General features: G+C 39.9%; 1 protein-coding gene across 1 annotated transcript; it reads left to right on the top strand.

The window, feature by feature from the left end:
- Positions 1 to 2780: 2780 nt before the first annotated feature.
- Positions 2781 to 15539, top strand: LOC108146877 (gonadotropin-releasing hormone receptor). Its single transcript, XM_017273109.2, has 6 exons — positions 2781 to 3262; positions 5594 to 6565; positions 10817 to 11000; positions 11059 to 11264; positions 12556 to 12707; positions 13455 to 15539. The coding sequence occupies exons 2-6, from the start codon at positions 5762 to 5764 to the stop codon at positions 13885 to 13887; spliced, it is 1779 nt and encodes a 592-aa protein (XP_017128598.1). The 5' UTR covers positions 2781 to 3262; positions 5594 to 5761; the 3' UTR covers positions 13888 to 15539.
- The last annotated feature ends 940 nt before the right edge of the window (positions 15540 to 16479 follow it).

Raw genomic sequence — 16479 nt, 5'->3', positions numbered from 1 at the left:
ATGGGATGCTGGGATGCGAGGCTCCTACAAAGTCCCCTCACCCACCTGCTGTTCAGTCATTTGCCTTCCGCCAAGAAAGCCGAGCAAGCCAAGCGATTTCACTTTTTAAACTGGCGTCCTTTATTGTGTCGAGTCGAGGTCTGGCATATACACACAGACATGCTTTACATACAACTCACAAGATTTTGGCAGCAGTGACAAACTTTTGCCAGTCGCCGGATAACATCTCCGCCGGGGCCCAAAAACCTTTCGCAAACATACATGTTCCGCAAAGAGCAGGATCCAAGTCGAATTCCATGACAACTTGGCGCAAAAGTGAAATAAATCACCGGAGAAACAGGAAGCGGGAGTTCCAAACTGGATGCCATAATTTTCCAAGGCAAATTATGCACTTTGCGGGGATTATACAACGTAAAGTTCTTCCGGTTGGGTCCCAGAAAAAGCTGAAAATTTTATACACACGAGTTGTTAAAGGCATGCGTGCTTGATAGTTAATATAAGTATTTATTCAATTTTAACCCAGCCATCGAAAGTTTTAAAATATAATTTCAAAGTGCGTGTCGGCATGGAAATACTGATGGTGGCGCCAGTGTGAGTATTTCAAAAGCATTTCTCGTGCCAATTTTGTAATGCCATTATGCGGGTATTAATTTGCCAGCTCAAAGAGGGCGAGCTTCTTTCTTTCTGTAAACACATGCGGTAAGCCTCTCAGGGTCGTAATGTATTAAAATTTATTTTGATTGTCAGCCGCAGCGCACTGCGTAAATTTAGTTGATAAATGTTCGAAAGTGTTCACCCAAATATTCGAGTGCTCTGATTTGCATAAATCTTTCATGATATGAACGATAATTTTTTTGTTTAAGGGTAAGCAAACAATAGATCGGCGGGAGAAGAAATTATTTAGTCATCAGTTTTCGCAGCTCGTTTGATGAGATCACGAAATGAACCTGAAGGAGCGGCTCACAACTCCTGACAGCTGCCACAGAGCGTCCTGGCATCGATATCCGCTGCTCACATAAGTGCCGGGAAAATAATACCCCAGGAGGCGGGTTTTTTTTGGGGGGGTTATGGCAGATAGCATCCCGTAGATTGGCTGACATTGTTGTCGGTTCATCACACGTGACTGGGTTGCCACTCAGTGCGTCATTTGTCATGTCGCACTCCTTTGTATCCTGCCAGCGGTATTTACTCGCATCTGCTCATCCTGCCAAATGGATTCCTCGAGCGACTCTGTAGTTTTTTGCTATGCCCTGGCTGCAAAATGAACTCCATTCGGCCTAATGACGGGTATAGCTCTCAGTGTGAAAACCACAGATGAAAGCATTCATCTCGTGCTTTTCTTTTCGGCACACTTAGGTTTCCCCATTTAAAGGCAGGTAAATGTACTTGTTTATTTTGTGGAAGCTTAATTAGGGCGGCCAAATGGAATGTGCCGTGAGCGTGCTTTAATGCCTTGTTATTTACCGAAAAAGGGTTTACGCACTTGAATTGCCTGCCTGGGCATGTGCGTAAATTAACTAATTGTGGTAAATAAAATAAATATGCTGGCCAAATAGCATTGCTGCTCCATTATAGAAAGATAAACATTTCTTACTAAATCTAGGCACGCCAGTCGCCACTATCGCCGAAGCAAAAACAGCTTGTTAGCACTCAGAGAAATGGCCGAAGGGTTTGGGAGTGAACTTTATGGTCGTGCAGGCAGGATAAGCCAACGTCGCGTATGAGTAATGTCTGCCGAGCATTGCCCTTGACGGGGACGCCAACAAGTTGCACGTCGTACGAGCGAGGGTCGCTCTATCAGGTGGCGTTGGTTTTATGAATGAACCCGCTGCTCGCAACATGTTTGAAGGCGACTCAAACTGGTTCGAACGAATGGCGCGACGATTTGACTTTGACCGCTTCGATTTTTCAAAATCAGTTGCCAGAACTCGACGTGCCGCATCGGTTGAAAAGCGGAAAAATTCAATTGCCAAGAATTGCTTGGGTGAAAACATTAAAGCCGAAACCAAAGAGATTGACGTTGCCAGAGTTCAGAGCAACTTAGTGATAAGATAAACAACAAGCAAACAAAAAGGGCAAATAAAGGCCAAAGTGTACCAAGTGAAATTTTAGCATTTAAGTAAATCCCGATCTAAGGGAATTTTTTGTGAAATCTCAATTTATAATCAGCTATTTAAAACCAAAAATCTACGTGTGCATTTATTTGGTGTAACATTTTAAATCGTTGTACTTGTCCTTGATAAGCAACAAATAAGTCTTTTAATGAAATAAGTTAAAACTCACAAGGCAAGTTTACAGTTCACTTAAGTAAACATTTATAAAAATATAATTTAATAACTAAACTAACTTAAGCTTAATAAAATGTTCAAAAATTAAATGCATTTTTTGTATATACATATATATATATTTTAAAAATTGAATATTTATCCTGATAAAGAAACATGCTTAAAAGTTAGTTTTATTTTTCAGGTATATATAATTTATTTTAAAATAAAAAAAAGTATTTACATTTTGTTTAAAAGTTTAACGTTGTAATGGAACAGAGTAAATTACGTTTCAATGAAGTGTGCATAATTTTTCAATCAGCTTGGTTAAATAAATTTCAATTAAATTTGGCATCTGATCAAACGTTGAAATTACTTTTTTTATGCGTGTGTGTTTGCGGACTTATCTATGTGGTTAACCCAGGGCAATAATCAAAATGGCATCAAGTGCTCAAGAGCTCATGAAAGCTATGTGATGTTAAGCAAGCAGTAAATTGTGCATACATTGGAGACACAGATATATTATATGTATAATAAAGTACTCGGATACTCCGCTAAACTTCCAGAGTTCTGACAGGGCTGCCAAAACATTAATGGCATGTTAATATTTAAGCTGGCAAGACCAAGACAAGTAGCCCGCGGAGTTCAGTTAAGTGTATTCCGTACTTCCCGTGTATTTGGTGAAGCGGCCCAACTGTGTAAACACCGCAGCTTCGGCATAGACAAAGCTCAAAGTGTCCAAATAAATGTGAAATGTGAATACAAACATGAACGACGACTCCAGAATGCCAGTATTAGCCAAGTTGAATGCAAATATCCCGACAATTCGAAGTAGTGTGCGTTTTCTTATCGTGAAAACTTTTGGGACACTGTACCCTTAAAGCTAATAGCTCTCGGAATTTTCCTTTTTAATCGACTGCGGATCGGGTGTGGGGGTTTGTCTGCCTGCCGTTTATTGGGCAGTTTATGAACTCGCCAAGTAATTAGAAAGTAGAGCCGTAAGTATAACAGAAAACTGCTTTAGGAATTACAACAATCGAAGTGAATGGGCAAAGTTTGCGTAAAAACAACTCGAAAAAAATGAACTGTAAAAGCGGCTCAGCTAAAATGCTTTCCATTCACAGAAACTTTTTTTCTTAAACTAAACTTTGGAAAATCAACCAAAAATAAAAATGTGAAACTGATACTACTTTTAGCATCACCATTAATTTTGATCTACAGAGAAGCTCAATGCCAGCAAGTTTTAAAAGCAACAAAAATATTTTATCAAGTTGCACAGTTGTTACGTATACGACACGTTGTTGAAAATATAAATATTCAGTTGCATTTCCATGCTGTTTTAATTGAAGGCTTTCATACATGCACAATCACTTTATTTATTTTCGGATTTTTGCACGCAAAAACAAGATGCAAATAATTCTATAAGAAAATATGTTTCTTTAATTGGGTTTTTTTTAAAGCATTTCAAGCAAGTATGTGGACAAAATATTCTGCACTTGTTCAAAAAAGATCTGATTGTGAATCAAAAGAAGCAATAGTCTAGACTTTTTGGACAGCAATTTTTTTCTGGAGCTGAGGCTTTTAATGCTGGAATGCAAATCAATCAAAATCGTTGCAAACAATTGGCTTAAAACTTTTCGCCTAAGTTCGCGCTGCTCATCTGTCGCCGCCATGGGGATTATAATCGGGATCCCAAGAACATGGCACAGATGTGCTTTTCGCTACTTTTTTGGGACCCCAGACGCTGGCCTCGGCTGCTGATCAATCAAATGCGCATTTGTGTATTAATCGCGTTGATTAAACGGCCTGCGAGGGTGACGAGCCAAATGGAATGGGAAATTTCACTTTAAGATGCGGGTCGGGGCAATCAAATACAAATTGCTTTAGTGTCACCGAGCCGCACAGGTCATGAGCTATTAATCTGGTTTAATCGAGTGTCTAGATTGCACATGGGTAATTAGCGATAAAATGCTGGACAACAACCCGATTCACATACGAGTCGGCCCAATTAATATTGTATAATTTTTAGCGATTTATTTCAATTGAACTGCCTATATTGGGCAGAAATATTTTGTTTTATTCGCGTATTCGATTGGAGAGTATGTGTTTTGCACACGCGTTCCGGTAAATTGGGTTTATTGCTTCCCCATTGGCGAGGGAACGCCAATAGCAAACGGCAAACCAAACGACCAATTTAATTTATGAACATAAATTAATTTGGAAAATGAAATTTTATGGAATTTTACTTTGAACCTACACTGCAGAACCAGCAGCATGGTCAAAGTCGAGTTCTAAGGCGAAGGCGATACTGGGAACATCGTTGTACAGTATCTATTAAATTTAAATTGAGCTCGCTGCAGCACCTAATCGCAAATACTCAAGGCAATTACACGCTTCCAGGTAATTGCAACTGCACAGGTCAGCGACGCCACCGATTATGAGCTTGTTACCGCTCAGGGTGGCGTCATTACGGTGCTGCAATATAAACTCAATCAGCTGGAATTGACCACTTTTGCCATCCAACAATCTAGTTCGTATCTTATCTGGAAACAAGTATTAGCCTCCCTTCGTTATTAAATTACACAGATTTATTTTTTCAAGATTTTGCATTTTTTTATAGCAATTTAAACTCGTATAATTGTACATTGCAGAGGTAACATTTGAATGGTAATGAGAAATTAATGTGGTTAATGCTTTTGTCGGCATTTTAATTTAAATGGCAAATCCTTACCGAGAAGTTTAACTCTGGTTTTGCATTTGCATTAGTAATGGATTTTTAAAAAGATTTTAAGCTTATTTATTTGTAACCGCTCTGCTTTCATTCTGCCTTGCTAAATTGTTTGCTGAATTGTACCTAGCCAATCAATATTCGACTTTGGTCGAGACTCTTCATATATTATTTTCAATGAAAACCATTAAGTCAACCAGACAGCTGAATAAAAAATTTTGAGATCACATGGTGTAAATTTTTTTTATCGAATAATAAATCTATGTTGGGAAGTAAGTTTTAATCTTATTTAAAATAAAATTCAACCAGGCTGTGAAGATTATTTTGCTGTTTAAACACGAATAAAATACCGTGCCTGGAAAATCATATTGGATATAATGCATATTAAATTTGATTTAAAGCCCTGCTGCCAGAATTTTTTCGAGTCCATGGAAACCAGAAGCTTATCAACGCAGGCAGCTTTAAGTATTACATTTCGTAGAATTTCCTGAAATCAATGATTGCCTGCCTCTATGATTTCAATTATGTTTTTCTCGTGAAATTGTTGAAGATTTATAATTAAAAAGCCATCTAATGTCTCTTAATATTACTCTACTTGCAGTTGGAACTAACTTAAGATATCATGTCGGTAGTATATTAATGGTAAAAGTAAAGATAAATAACCAAACCAAAATGTAAGAGAATGCAACACACATACATGGAATCACCCAACCCTAAACCACCGCCCAAACTCAGTGAATCAACCAATTAGGGAGAAATAGTAGCCAAAATGGAGGCCGAGTGGAGCTTGGATGACCCGTCCGCCTCCTTCGGTCGCCTGCCCTCCGTTCCCAGTGCTCCGATGGACTTGGAGGCGGATAACGAGGTGGCCAGCAACTGGTCCACATTGGCCAACTTTACTCGACTCGTGGCTGCCTCCGCTCCGGACATCGCCAACTTTACACTCAAAATGCTGGACTTGAGTGTGGGCGTGGGTGTGGGCGTGGGAACGGATGCGTCCAATTTGAGTGCCAGCACCACGCCCCTGCCCGCCTACGCGATCGCCAATAGCTCCTCACTGGCGCACACGAACAGCCTGCACGAATCGCCTCCAATGGCGGAACAGGTGCCCGAGCACGTGATGGACCACGCCCCCCAGTTGTCCCGTTCCGGACTGCTCAAGGTGTATGTCCTGGCGGTGATGGCACTGTTCTCCCTGCTGGGCAACCTGCTGACCATCTGGAACATCTACAAGACCCGCATTTCGAGGCGCAACTCCAGGCACACGTGGAGCGCCATCTACTCGCTGATGTTCCATCTCTCGATTGCCGACGTCCTGGTCACCTGGTTCTGCATCATCGGGGAGGCAGCCTGGTGCTACACGGTGCAGTGGCTGGCCAACGAGCTTACCTGCAAGCTGGTCAAGCTCTTCCAGATGTTCAGCCTTTATCTGAGCACCTATGTCCTGGTGCTGATCGGCGTGGATAGGTGGATAGCGGTCAAGTATCCCATGAAGTCGCTCAACATGGCCAAAAGGTGTTATCGACTGCTCGGCGGAACTTACATTCTGTCACTGGTGCTCAGCCTTCCACAGGTAAGTCCTAATATTTAAATGTTCTTAAATAAGACCATATTATAAATTCATACTTTAAAACCATTATTTGCCAGTCTTATAAAACTTTTTATATTTTATAAACAAATGCATTTTAATAATCTTTGCACCTTGTTTAAGAAATGTAAATTGTTTAATTCCTTAAGCCCATAAAAAGTATGCAAATAATTAAAATCTTTAAATAAAATGATAAAATGACTTAATATAATTGAAAATGCACGCCCTCAGCATTGTGGAACTTAAAACAAGACAATTTATTCTAGACAATGAAGGGCTCAACCTTTGGAATTTTAATATGTTTGATTTATGGAAATTCATTATTAAAAAAAAAAGATTAAAGCGCGTGCAGGTTATTCCCTTTCAAGAAAAAGCAGTTATAAGAAGGCTTATTCGCGTCGAAAGACTTTTAAGATAAGTGCGGCTATGGCACGCTTATGAAAATAATCTGGCCCACTTGCAGTCGCCTTCGGAGGGTGTTCCATTAACCCGAGGGTAAAGCTGCGGCTCATCACCCCTAAAAGCCACTCCAGTTTGCCCGCGCGCTGATGAAGTTGAAGTAATATGTTTACTTTACAATACGCATACGCCCCGTGGCAGGGCGCAAATAGTCTTGAGTAGGCGCCAGAATGTGTGCAGACATTAAAAATGATTGCCCTTCGCATAACAAGTGTGCACTAAATGTGGCTTTAGGCCGCTGCCACGCCCACATACGCACACACACGAGCCGTGGGCAGGCGGCCGGTCGGTCGGATGGGACAGCCAATCGAATTCCGGCCGCCCGACTTACAAAAGGTTTTTTTTTGGGAACCTACAAGAAAAGGTCCGGAACCTTGAATCCGGTTTCCGTACTGGCGGCAAGTGTCTGCCTGACGACAAACATTATTCATATTCCCGATTCATTGTGTGCAGATAGGCCGGCTCTGATATATTCCTTTTCCCTGCTAGCTGGCGGATAAGCCAGAATGGGACTGCATAAATGGGAATCTCTTGCTTTGTTCTACGATTCGGCTCCAGCTTTCCGGCACATTGATTGTATAATATATGCGATTGAATACTTGTCCGGGATTTATGGCCCCGGGTGAAGTGCTGCGTAGCCAGCTCGTTTATCAGATTAGCCGAAGTGCCGTGTTTCTGACTGTTGCTCCTCGAGGAGCAACTTCCAGGGCATTTAAGCTCAGGAGGTGTTGCCAAGGCAGGTAATTAGACAGAAAGCCACTTCAAAGTTTCCAAGGACGGGGCAGGAACTAATTTAGTTTGATTGAAAAGTGGCTGCTGAAAACTTTCCTCTGCTCCTTTGTGACCCGGTTCTTGAATATCAAGTGTTGACTGGCCATAAATTCGAGTGGACCTTTGGGTCACCAACTTATTCACCTTAGAGATCCCAAAATAGAAGAGTGCTTAGGCTTATAATTAGAGCGAGGGAAAGTTCTCCCTATATTCCCGACGCGAATTATGCTATTCACACATTTTCTCTTATTCGCCCCCGGCCTTGCGCTCAAATGTATGCTATATTTTAACGCTTTTAATTAAGGGAATTAACCACACTGACGCGATTCTGCGCGAGCCATGTTTTCTTTTATACGAATAATGTATTGCGTGAAGCAATAATTGCCAGCGTACTGCCAAATTCGAGGCGAGATTATATTGCCACGCTTTTCGCAATATGTGTTTTTGGGCTGGAGGGTGTGAAAAGCGTGTGCGTGCCTGCATGTCAAAGTGTCTGACTTGTTTAAATGCCACAAAAAATGTCGAGACTAATTACATTTAGATGTTTTCTCTCCCTCCTGCCGTCAACCGAAATATTTGGCAGTTTTTGAAGCGGGTTGGCGCTCTGTCAAACAATAATAAAAAGGATATAATGTATTGGCTTGCATTTTAAAAAAGGGTCTAACTTTGTTTAGCCGTCAGTTTAGTCGTAAATATTTTATTCGGCTCGTTGTTACGAGCATAAAAAGCTATTATGATATTGCAGAATCCATTTTTAGGCAGTCGCCCATATTGTTACATAATTAAAAAGCCACTGACACACAATTAACCGAAACTTGGCAATCATTATGCCATTTTTATAGACCACTTTTCGCCCTTAAGATGACCGTGGCTCGAAAACTTTCTTCATTTCGTTTTATTGAACATGCGACATAAAATTTATGCGGCTCACAGACGTGACAGCCCAAGCGCAGTGGCCAAAACATTCTGGCCAAAAATAAGGGAATCATCTCAAACAATTTTCCGGACAACTTTTCCGATGTCACACGTCCATGCACCAACCAGCACATGTTTGTAAGCAGCCATGAGCCACATCGAATCGAATATGAGACGCACCGCTGAGCTCTTTGGTTTCAAATAAAAAAACCGAAATGAAATTTCACTTCGACTGCCAATAAACAACAAATGTTTTCAACAGCGGCATTTATTTGGCTCCTTTTTCCACTTCGCAGCAGAATAAGGCAACACACACGCATACACACCCCAAAATTGCCGAACAATAATACTCAATGTGAAGTCAAGTCAGCACAAAGAAAACATGGCGACATACTAGAGTCAGACTAAAAGTTATTTACAGGGCTCCAGGACAGTATTATTGTGAATTTAATTGCAATAACAACGCCCAACATTAACATCCCTTCAAGGGAACAATTTTCAATTTCCTAGAATCAATTACAATTTGATGTGGAATTATCCCAACAGTCCAAAAACCTTTGTTAATTTTGCATTTAAATTAAACTTAAAGATTATCTAAGGGCTGTGTTTATTTAAAAGGAGTCCTCAAGGTTAGCTTAACCAAAGAAACCAAAATGGTTTTAACTGCTTTCAAAATTGCGGACACATTTTCCGTGTAACACTGTGGATTTCTGCAACTGAAAATTTAATGAACCTAAGCCACTCACACAATCTTCTGAATAAAAGAAAATCAAGTAATGTAATTTGGTCTGAAATACTTAAGTTCTTTTGTTTTGCTACCACTTACATTTCACTTCCAGGAGGCGCTTTTATAAAGTTTTTTGGTGCAACTTGCAACTTTTGAACCAATTTTTGTGTGAAATGGTTTTTCTCTTGAACGCTCTTTAAACTTCCTAGGACTTTTTAATGAAAATCAAATATAGAAATACCAACTATGTAAATACATGAATAAAAAGTTTGTTGTAAAAGTAAGTTAGTAATACCGCATTCAGTTTAAAAAAAAACATTGTTTAAAGGGAGCGAATAGGGAGCCACAATTATCGGTTCTTACAGCTGGTTTTTTCTGGGCGGCCCTGACCTAAATCAATCTATATCCCCTGGCCGTTTCGGCAAAAGGAAACGGCTTGGAAGTTATAAATGTGAAAAATTAATAAAAATCAACCATTATACGATCATCCGCTTGTCGCTAGTCCCCGGGGTTTTATGTAGTTTCACTGCGCTGCTTAGTTGTGCGTGGCAAGTTCCTCCATTCGGGTCAGCTGTTGACACAGCGGCTGACAAGAAACCCATAAAAAGTGCAAATAAAAATACTTTTAGCGCATTAGTTATGCGCCGCCACATCCAATGGTAGCTAAAAACAGGTCACAAATTCGCTATATTCGCTTTATCAGCGCCAGCCAGACCTGAAATTTTCCGAGAAGCTTTTCCTCGAACATAGTCTTCCTAGAAATGTTGAAACTAATGTACTTCAGGCGAATTGATTGCACAGGAAGCTCTAACAATGGAGTATTTAACTGCAAACTGAATGGAGTTCCCAAAAATGTTCCCTCAATTACGGCCATATTCAGACTGCGCGGAATTTAACCAAAAGGGCTTTTACTCATAACCGAGGTTCTTTTCCCGCAAAATGGGAAGCGGATCAAATGTTCTATTTGCGTCAGCAATTTGCTACTACTTTTAATGTTTTTTTCATAAATTCATGTCATTATATAAAATTTACTTCAAAATCATTCAAAAATATTTAATACTATGTAGGATACCTATACGCTTACGACTATTCATCTAATTTTTAGAACCTATCAAATTGGTATCTGCGTGCATTTATTTTGTTTTATAATTTGAACGTCTTACTCGTGGAAAGTGTTGCTCTTAATATTTAAAAAAAAAATACTTTTTGTACAAATAAATTGTCTTAAATATATATATATTTCTTAGTGGCACCATTGAATAAATCCATTTAAATGTACAAACGAATTTACATTAATCAAGTGACCTTTAATTCCTTCATCCTTTTTTCGCGTTTCCTTTTAATGTCGACGGTTGTGGCTGAAGTTCTTCATTTTCCACGTGGCTCGGGGTCCTTTTGTGGAGGAGTTCTACCAGTGCGTCACCCACGGATTCTACACAGCCGACTGGCAGGAGCAGATGTACGCCACTTTCACGCTTGTTTTTACCTTCCTGCTGCCGCTGTGCATCCTGTTCGGCACCTACATGTCAACCTTCCGCACCATTTCAAGTTAGTTCATTTTTTTTGTTTTTAGAAACACAGAAAACACTTTTTCTGCCATCCATAGGCAGTGAAAAAATGTTCCAGGGATCGAAGCTGGCCAACTATTCGACGGCAAAGCTGCCCACACAAACGAATCGCCAGCGGCTGATACACAAGGCCAAAATGAAGTCGCTCCGGATTTCAGTGGTGATCATCATAGCCTTCCTCATCTGCTGGACACCCTACTACGTCATGATGATTATGTTCATGTTTCTCAATCCAGACAAAAGGGTGAGTTTTAAAGTAGATTCCTATTACCAACGAAATTTCCGGTGGGCTGAATGACAAGCAGATAGGATTCCTGGTATCGCCCAAATGCGAGGGCACATCAATCAGCAGTCGATTTGTCAGTTTATTGCGATAGGCTGTGGGCGGGGAATCCTTTGTTGTTCTGCCCAATATTTTCAGCTCGGGCCTGGGGCTGTAAAACACGAGAACCCAGTCGCAGATGGCAAATCCGTTCAGGGCCACAATCTTTTCCACGCTTTTCAAACGGCCCGACGCACATAAAAATGATTTCTTATGCTCAATTTTTAATTAATCGTAACGGCACCCGACCGGTCGGTCGCAATTTTTCCTTAACGGCGCCACCGGACACGGCGTCCCAACTTTGATGACTTGCCCGAGATTGCCCGTAAAAGCTGGCCGAGGTAGGAGATTAAGGCTGGAATGGCAAAAGAAAAACACAAGCTCGGCTGGCCGCAATCTAAGCATCCTGTAAAGTTACGGGAAATGATTGGGCAGGAAAAAATGTATTGGGCAAGAGTATCGAATTTATCAAATAGATGAGTAAATGTTCCAATCGTATTGATTGAATCATTAATTTATTTCATGATTAATTAACATTTAATTTTTATTGTGTTTAAAAAATATTAAAACATTTTGCTTTAATATTTATGAGGACAGCTTATTTTTATAAGAAAACTATAATTTCTATTAATATTTTACTTATATTAGCATTTAAAATTAGTAAATTAGTGAAAATATTTATAAGTAATTTGTTTAGAAAAAAAATGTTAAATGCAAAATCTTTTAAGGATTTTATTTAGATCTTAGAAACGAATTCAAAAATGCAAATGACAAGTGAAAGTGTTGCCTATTAAAAATATTTATGAGTAATTTATTTAGATTTTAAAAACAAATTCAAAAATGCAAATCAAAGGCAATAATGTTGTTTATCTAAGGTTACATTTTTAAAATTTTTTGTATCTAGGAGTCATTGTTAAAATTCTACAGTTGATAAAAGTTTATAGTCCATTCTGCCCAATTTAAACAGAAATGAGTGCAAATCCAAGAAAAACTTTTTGAAATGAATTTTTCACAGAAATGGTCTCTCAATTAGTCGCGCTTACACAGTCCATTTTGGAAGAGTGGTTAAAACTACATTGAAGCACCTTTGAGCACAGGGTACGCAGGGGCAAAAAGGACCCAGTCCGACCGCAAAACGCCCACAATCTGCCCACTCAAACATAAAAATGGTCTGAATGAAAGAATTAATTTCAATTTTACGCAATGCTTGCAGCTGGGCGACGATCTGCAGGATGCCATCTTCTTCTTCGGCATGTCCAACAGCCTGGTAAATCCGCTCATCTACGGAGCCTTCCACTTGTGTCCCGGCAAAGGAGGCAAGTCGAGTGGCGGCGGCGGCAACAACAACGCCTACAGCCTGAACAGGTGAGTGGACAAGCTTGTCAAAATGAAAAAGAACATGAGCAACAAAATTACTCCTGCAATTTGAAACTTTTTCGTATCAAAATAGTTACATTTCACAAAAAGTGTTTATTTTCATGATAGTCAAACAAGATTCGCATGCTTAAATGGGCTGTTTTTTGTGGGGTAAAAATGAATAATTTAACTTTTTCACGGGCAGTGCAAGCTGTGATAAATGTTTTTAATAATATATTCATTGGGTATCTAAAATAAGTAATAACTTTTTTGTACTTTTATTGAACGGTATATTTTTAAAAATTGTATTCATTGAGTATGTATAATAACTATATAAGAGGATTAGATGTATTTTTAAGAGCTGTTACTATCACAGAAGGGACAACTTATTTTCAGCTCATTGTGCAATTTTACAATTCTAATTATTGCAAATCTCAAATCGACTCAATAATTTTTCTAAGGATAAAAAATATGATTGTTTTTATTCAAATTATATATTTTCTTCATAAGTTCACGGTCTAATGATTTATGATTTCATGCATCACCAGAGATTTCTGACTTATGTTATTTTTCCACTCCACTATGAGTTTACACGCAATATACTCTGACTTATATGATTTTTTCCACACTACCATGATTATTTTGATACCGCAAAAAGTACATAAAAAAGATTGGCAATAAACTGATAAATTCTTTCCGTCTGGCTTTCATCACCGTACCTCATCGTCCATTCCCCCACCCAATCCGCATCCTTAGGGGCGACTCGCAGCGCACTCCATCCATGCTAACGGCGGTGACGCAGGTGGATGGCACAGGTGGTAGTTCCCGCCAGATGAGGGCCTTCCGCCAGCAGAGCTACTACCGCAGTTCGAGCAACGGCACTGCTGGATCCGGCGGCGGTGCTCCGTTCAAGGAGCAAGTGGGTCTGCTGCATGTGGGTTCTGGCACGGGTACTTCTGGCAATGTGGGCTCCGTGTCCAGCAATGCCACGCCGCAGCTGCTGAGGAAGGGCTCGGCACTCCTGGCCCGACATCCCAGTTGCGTGCGGGAGCAGGAGCACCAGCAACGACTCCTGCTGCAGGACAAGCCCTCCACTCTGATCCTCAACTACGATAGCCAGCGCGGAGGCGTGGGAGTGGGCGTGGCCAGTGGGCTGTTGGACAACAACGAGCGGGTGTCGAGCGTGTGAGAGCAGCTGGCGATGGCGGCGGATGCAGCGGATGCAGCGGATGCGAATGCAAATGCAGATTTAAGGACGGAGGACGCCTGTTCCTGCTGCCATTGCCTGAGCAGGGAGCTGGTGCGACGGCAGCTAGAACTCCAAGAGCTTCCAGTGCAGTGAGGCGACCGCCAGAGGATTTGATCCCCAGTGGCCTCCCAGTGGGGAGTGGATTCCGGGTGAGAATCGAGGAAGGAGAGTGTGAAGGCTTCGATGATCAGATCACCGGGGCGCGCAACTTGTGCTTAGTAAATGCTAATCGAGAGTTAAGTCTTTAAACACAATGGGTGTGCTTAGGAGTAGCGTAGGATTAAAGCTTGTCCGTATGGAAAGGTTGCCCAACAATGGGAGAAACTCAGGTTACAAAACCTCTGCCGAATTTTCAGTTAAATTTCTCAGTTCTCAAGCAAATGCTCCAAAAGGTTTTTTTATTAAAAGTAATAACTCCAAATATTTTGCATTTTTTATATATCATAACTATGAAATATTTGAAGCAAAATCCGAATTATATAATATGAAAATGTACCTATTCATAAGTCTATAAAAAACTATCTTGTTTGTTTGCTAATTTATCTAATAATTAACCAAATCACTATTGAGCCCACAAATCAGGTTGTGAAAATAGGTTTAAAATCTAAAAAAAATGGTTCGCATTTCGCAGCTAGTTTGTTTCAGTGAAAGCTAATAAAGTACAATAATTACAATTACTTAATCTATGTGCAATCAATCTGCAATGATAATTTAATTGGTTAATTAAAATATATGACTTCAAATGTGTTTCTCCCATTAGCAGGGCAACATTGTAACGTTAATTAAAAACACGGATGTCCGTTTTTCCTTTTGTTTTCCCTTTTACGTTTTTCAAAAAGCAATTGTCAAATTGTGTAAAAAAATTAAAAGCCAAAAACAGGGTAAAAATAAACATTGTAAATATACTGAAATATTTTTCAAACAAATTGTGGCTACCACATTTTTAAAATTATATTTGGAATAATGTTATAACTGATGTAAAAAAAGATTGGAATAAAAATGAGTTCTTGTTCAAAAATGTAACAGTAAGACCTGTAATTTTAAGATGACCTATTCTTTGATTTAATTTAAGAAACCTATCATTATATTGTCTAAAATCCAAAGTCATGCTCATACTTTATAATTTTCAATTAGTTTTGGTTTATTTTCGTTTCAAAGCCCCAAGGTCGCTTCACTTAGAATCGTATTTTTCCATTGTAAATGGCACTCTCCCCAAAGGAATCCGCAGCTTACGACCAACTGGAAATATCAACTTAAGCCGGAGTTCCTTTAAACGTATTACACCAAACACCGCAAATCAATTTGGCCAAGAAGTCCCCCGAGACAAACGGATATGATATGCTTCTGACGAGTCCGGAGGAGGATATACAGGTGCACACATGCATGTGTCATTGAAGGATCCACTGCATTATGGGAACGGTTAAATTTCCACAATTCCGCATGCTAACGCCCATCATCTATCCCATCATCCCGTTTGCATATTCATGTGCTCGTACTCCGCAATTTTGGTGCGTACTTATGTATAAATAATCTGTGTCAAATTTGTATAGTTTATTTTTTAATAAAACCCGAATGATCCTTGCGAAACTTTACGAGCAAACTTTTACGCACCACGCGCACACAGGCCAACACGTTGATGAACTAGCTGGGCTTGGCTTGGCTTGGGCCTGGTCCCATAAATCCACATCCAGCGGGGCTCACGTCCATCCGGAGCTCGGGGTATATTACAAAATTTTATGGGCGGCGCAGGCGGAGGTCGCCCATCGCGATAGGTCATACCCGGGGACACTTGCCTTACGGGTGGGGTGGGGGGTGGTTGAGACCCCCAAAAATAAAAATAAAAATCACCCGCCCCTCCAAGAAAAAGTTTTAGGCCCAAATGCAAAACAATTTTTGCGAGCCGGCAAACAATGCGCCCGAAAATGCGCCGGGAAGGCTGAACGCTGAACTTAGAAGCTGCGCCGGAAACAGGAACCCAATTACCACAAATAATGAAAGATGGACTCTGCTGGGGAGTCTGGATGGACCCCCCCTTTAATTATGCACAGGCAGACGGGCTCCGAGTTGCCACACTGAGCGAAAAATAGACCAAGTCGTAACCAAGTCTGGTTACAAAGATTTTCTGAGAATTTCAAACAAAATTGCAATTAGTAAGGTTTTTCAAGGTTGTTGTATTTTCTTGCATTTTCTTTTGTTCAGTGCTGTTTTGATTGAAAACTTTTTAATAAAGACTAGAAAGTTTGATTTAATTTTTTGCGACCTATTGTGCAAGGGTATTATTTTAAACAGTTTTTGCTTTCATATTTTGATGCTTAAAAGGAATAAGTTTAAGTCAAACTTTTCTAAATAGAAGGCTAGAGTTCAAGTTGATATACATTTAAAAGATGCTTTAAATATAATTGATGTACTTAAAAAAAACTAATTTTTAATGTAGATAAATGCAAACATTTTTGTAAGACTTTTCCGATTCCCAGTTATTTTTATAAATGATGCAGTAAAACTGAATAATATAAAAAATAATAAAAGCTCATG

The sequence above is a fragment of the Drosophila elegans genome, unplaced genomic scaffold (genome assembly GCF_018152505.1).
Source record: "Drosophila elegans isolate 14027-0461.03 unplaced genomic scaffold, ASM1815250v1 contig_208, whole genome shotgun sequence".
In the NCBI taxonomy this organism is placed as follows: domain Eukaryota; kingdom Metazoa; phylum Arthropoda; class Insecta; order Diptera; family Drosophilidae; genus Drosophila; species Drosophila elegans.
The sequence above is the reverse complement of the archived record's forward strand: the minus strand, read 5'-3'. Positions and strand labels throughout refer to the sequence as shown.

Bases quoted from the DNA above. Each gene is read 5' to 3' on its own strand.
- LOC108146877 (XM_017273109.2), top strand. From the start codon at position 5,762: ATGGAGGCCGAGTGGAGCTTGGATGACCCGTCCGCCTCCTTCGGTCGC. The intron at 11,001-11,058 runs GTTAGTTCATTT...TGCCATCCATAG, and splicing joins AACCTTCCGCACCATTTCAA to GCAGTGAAAAAATGTTCCAG. The intron at 12,708-13,454 runs GTGAGTGGACAA...CCGCATCCTTAG, and splicing joins AACGCCTACAGCCTGAACAG to GGGCGACTCGCAGCGCACTC.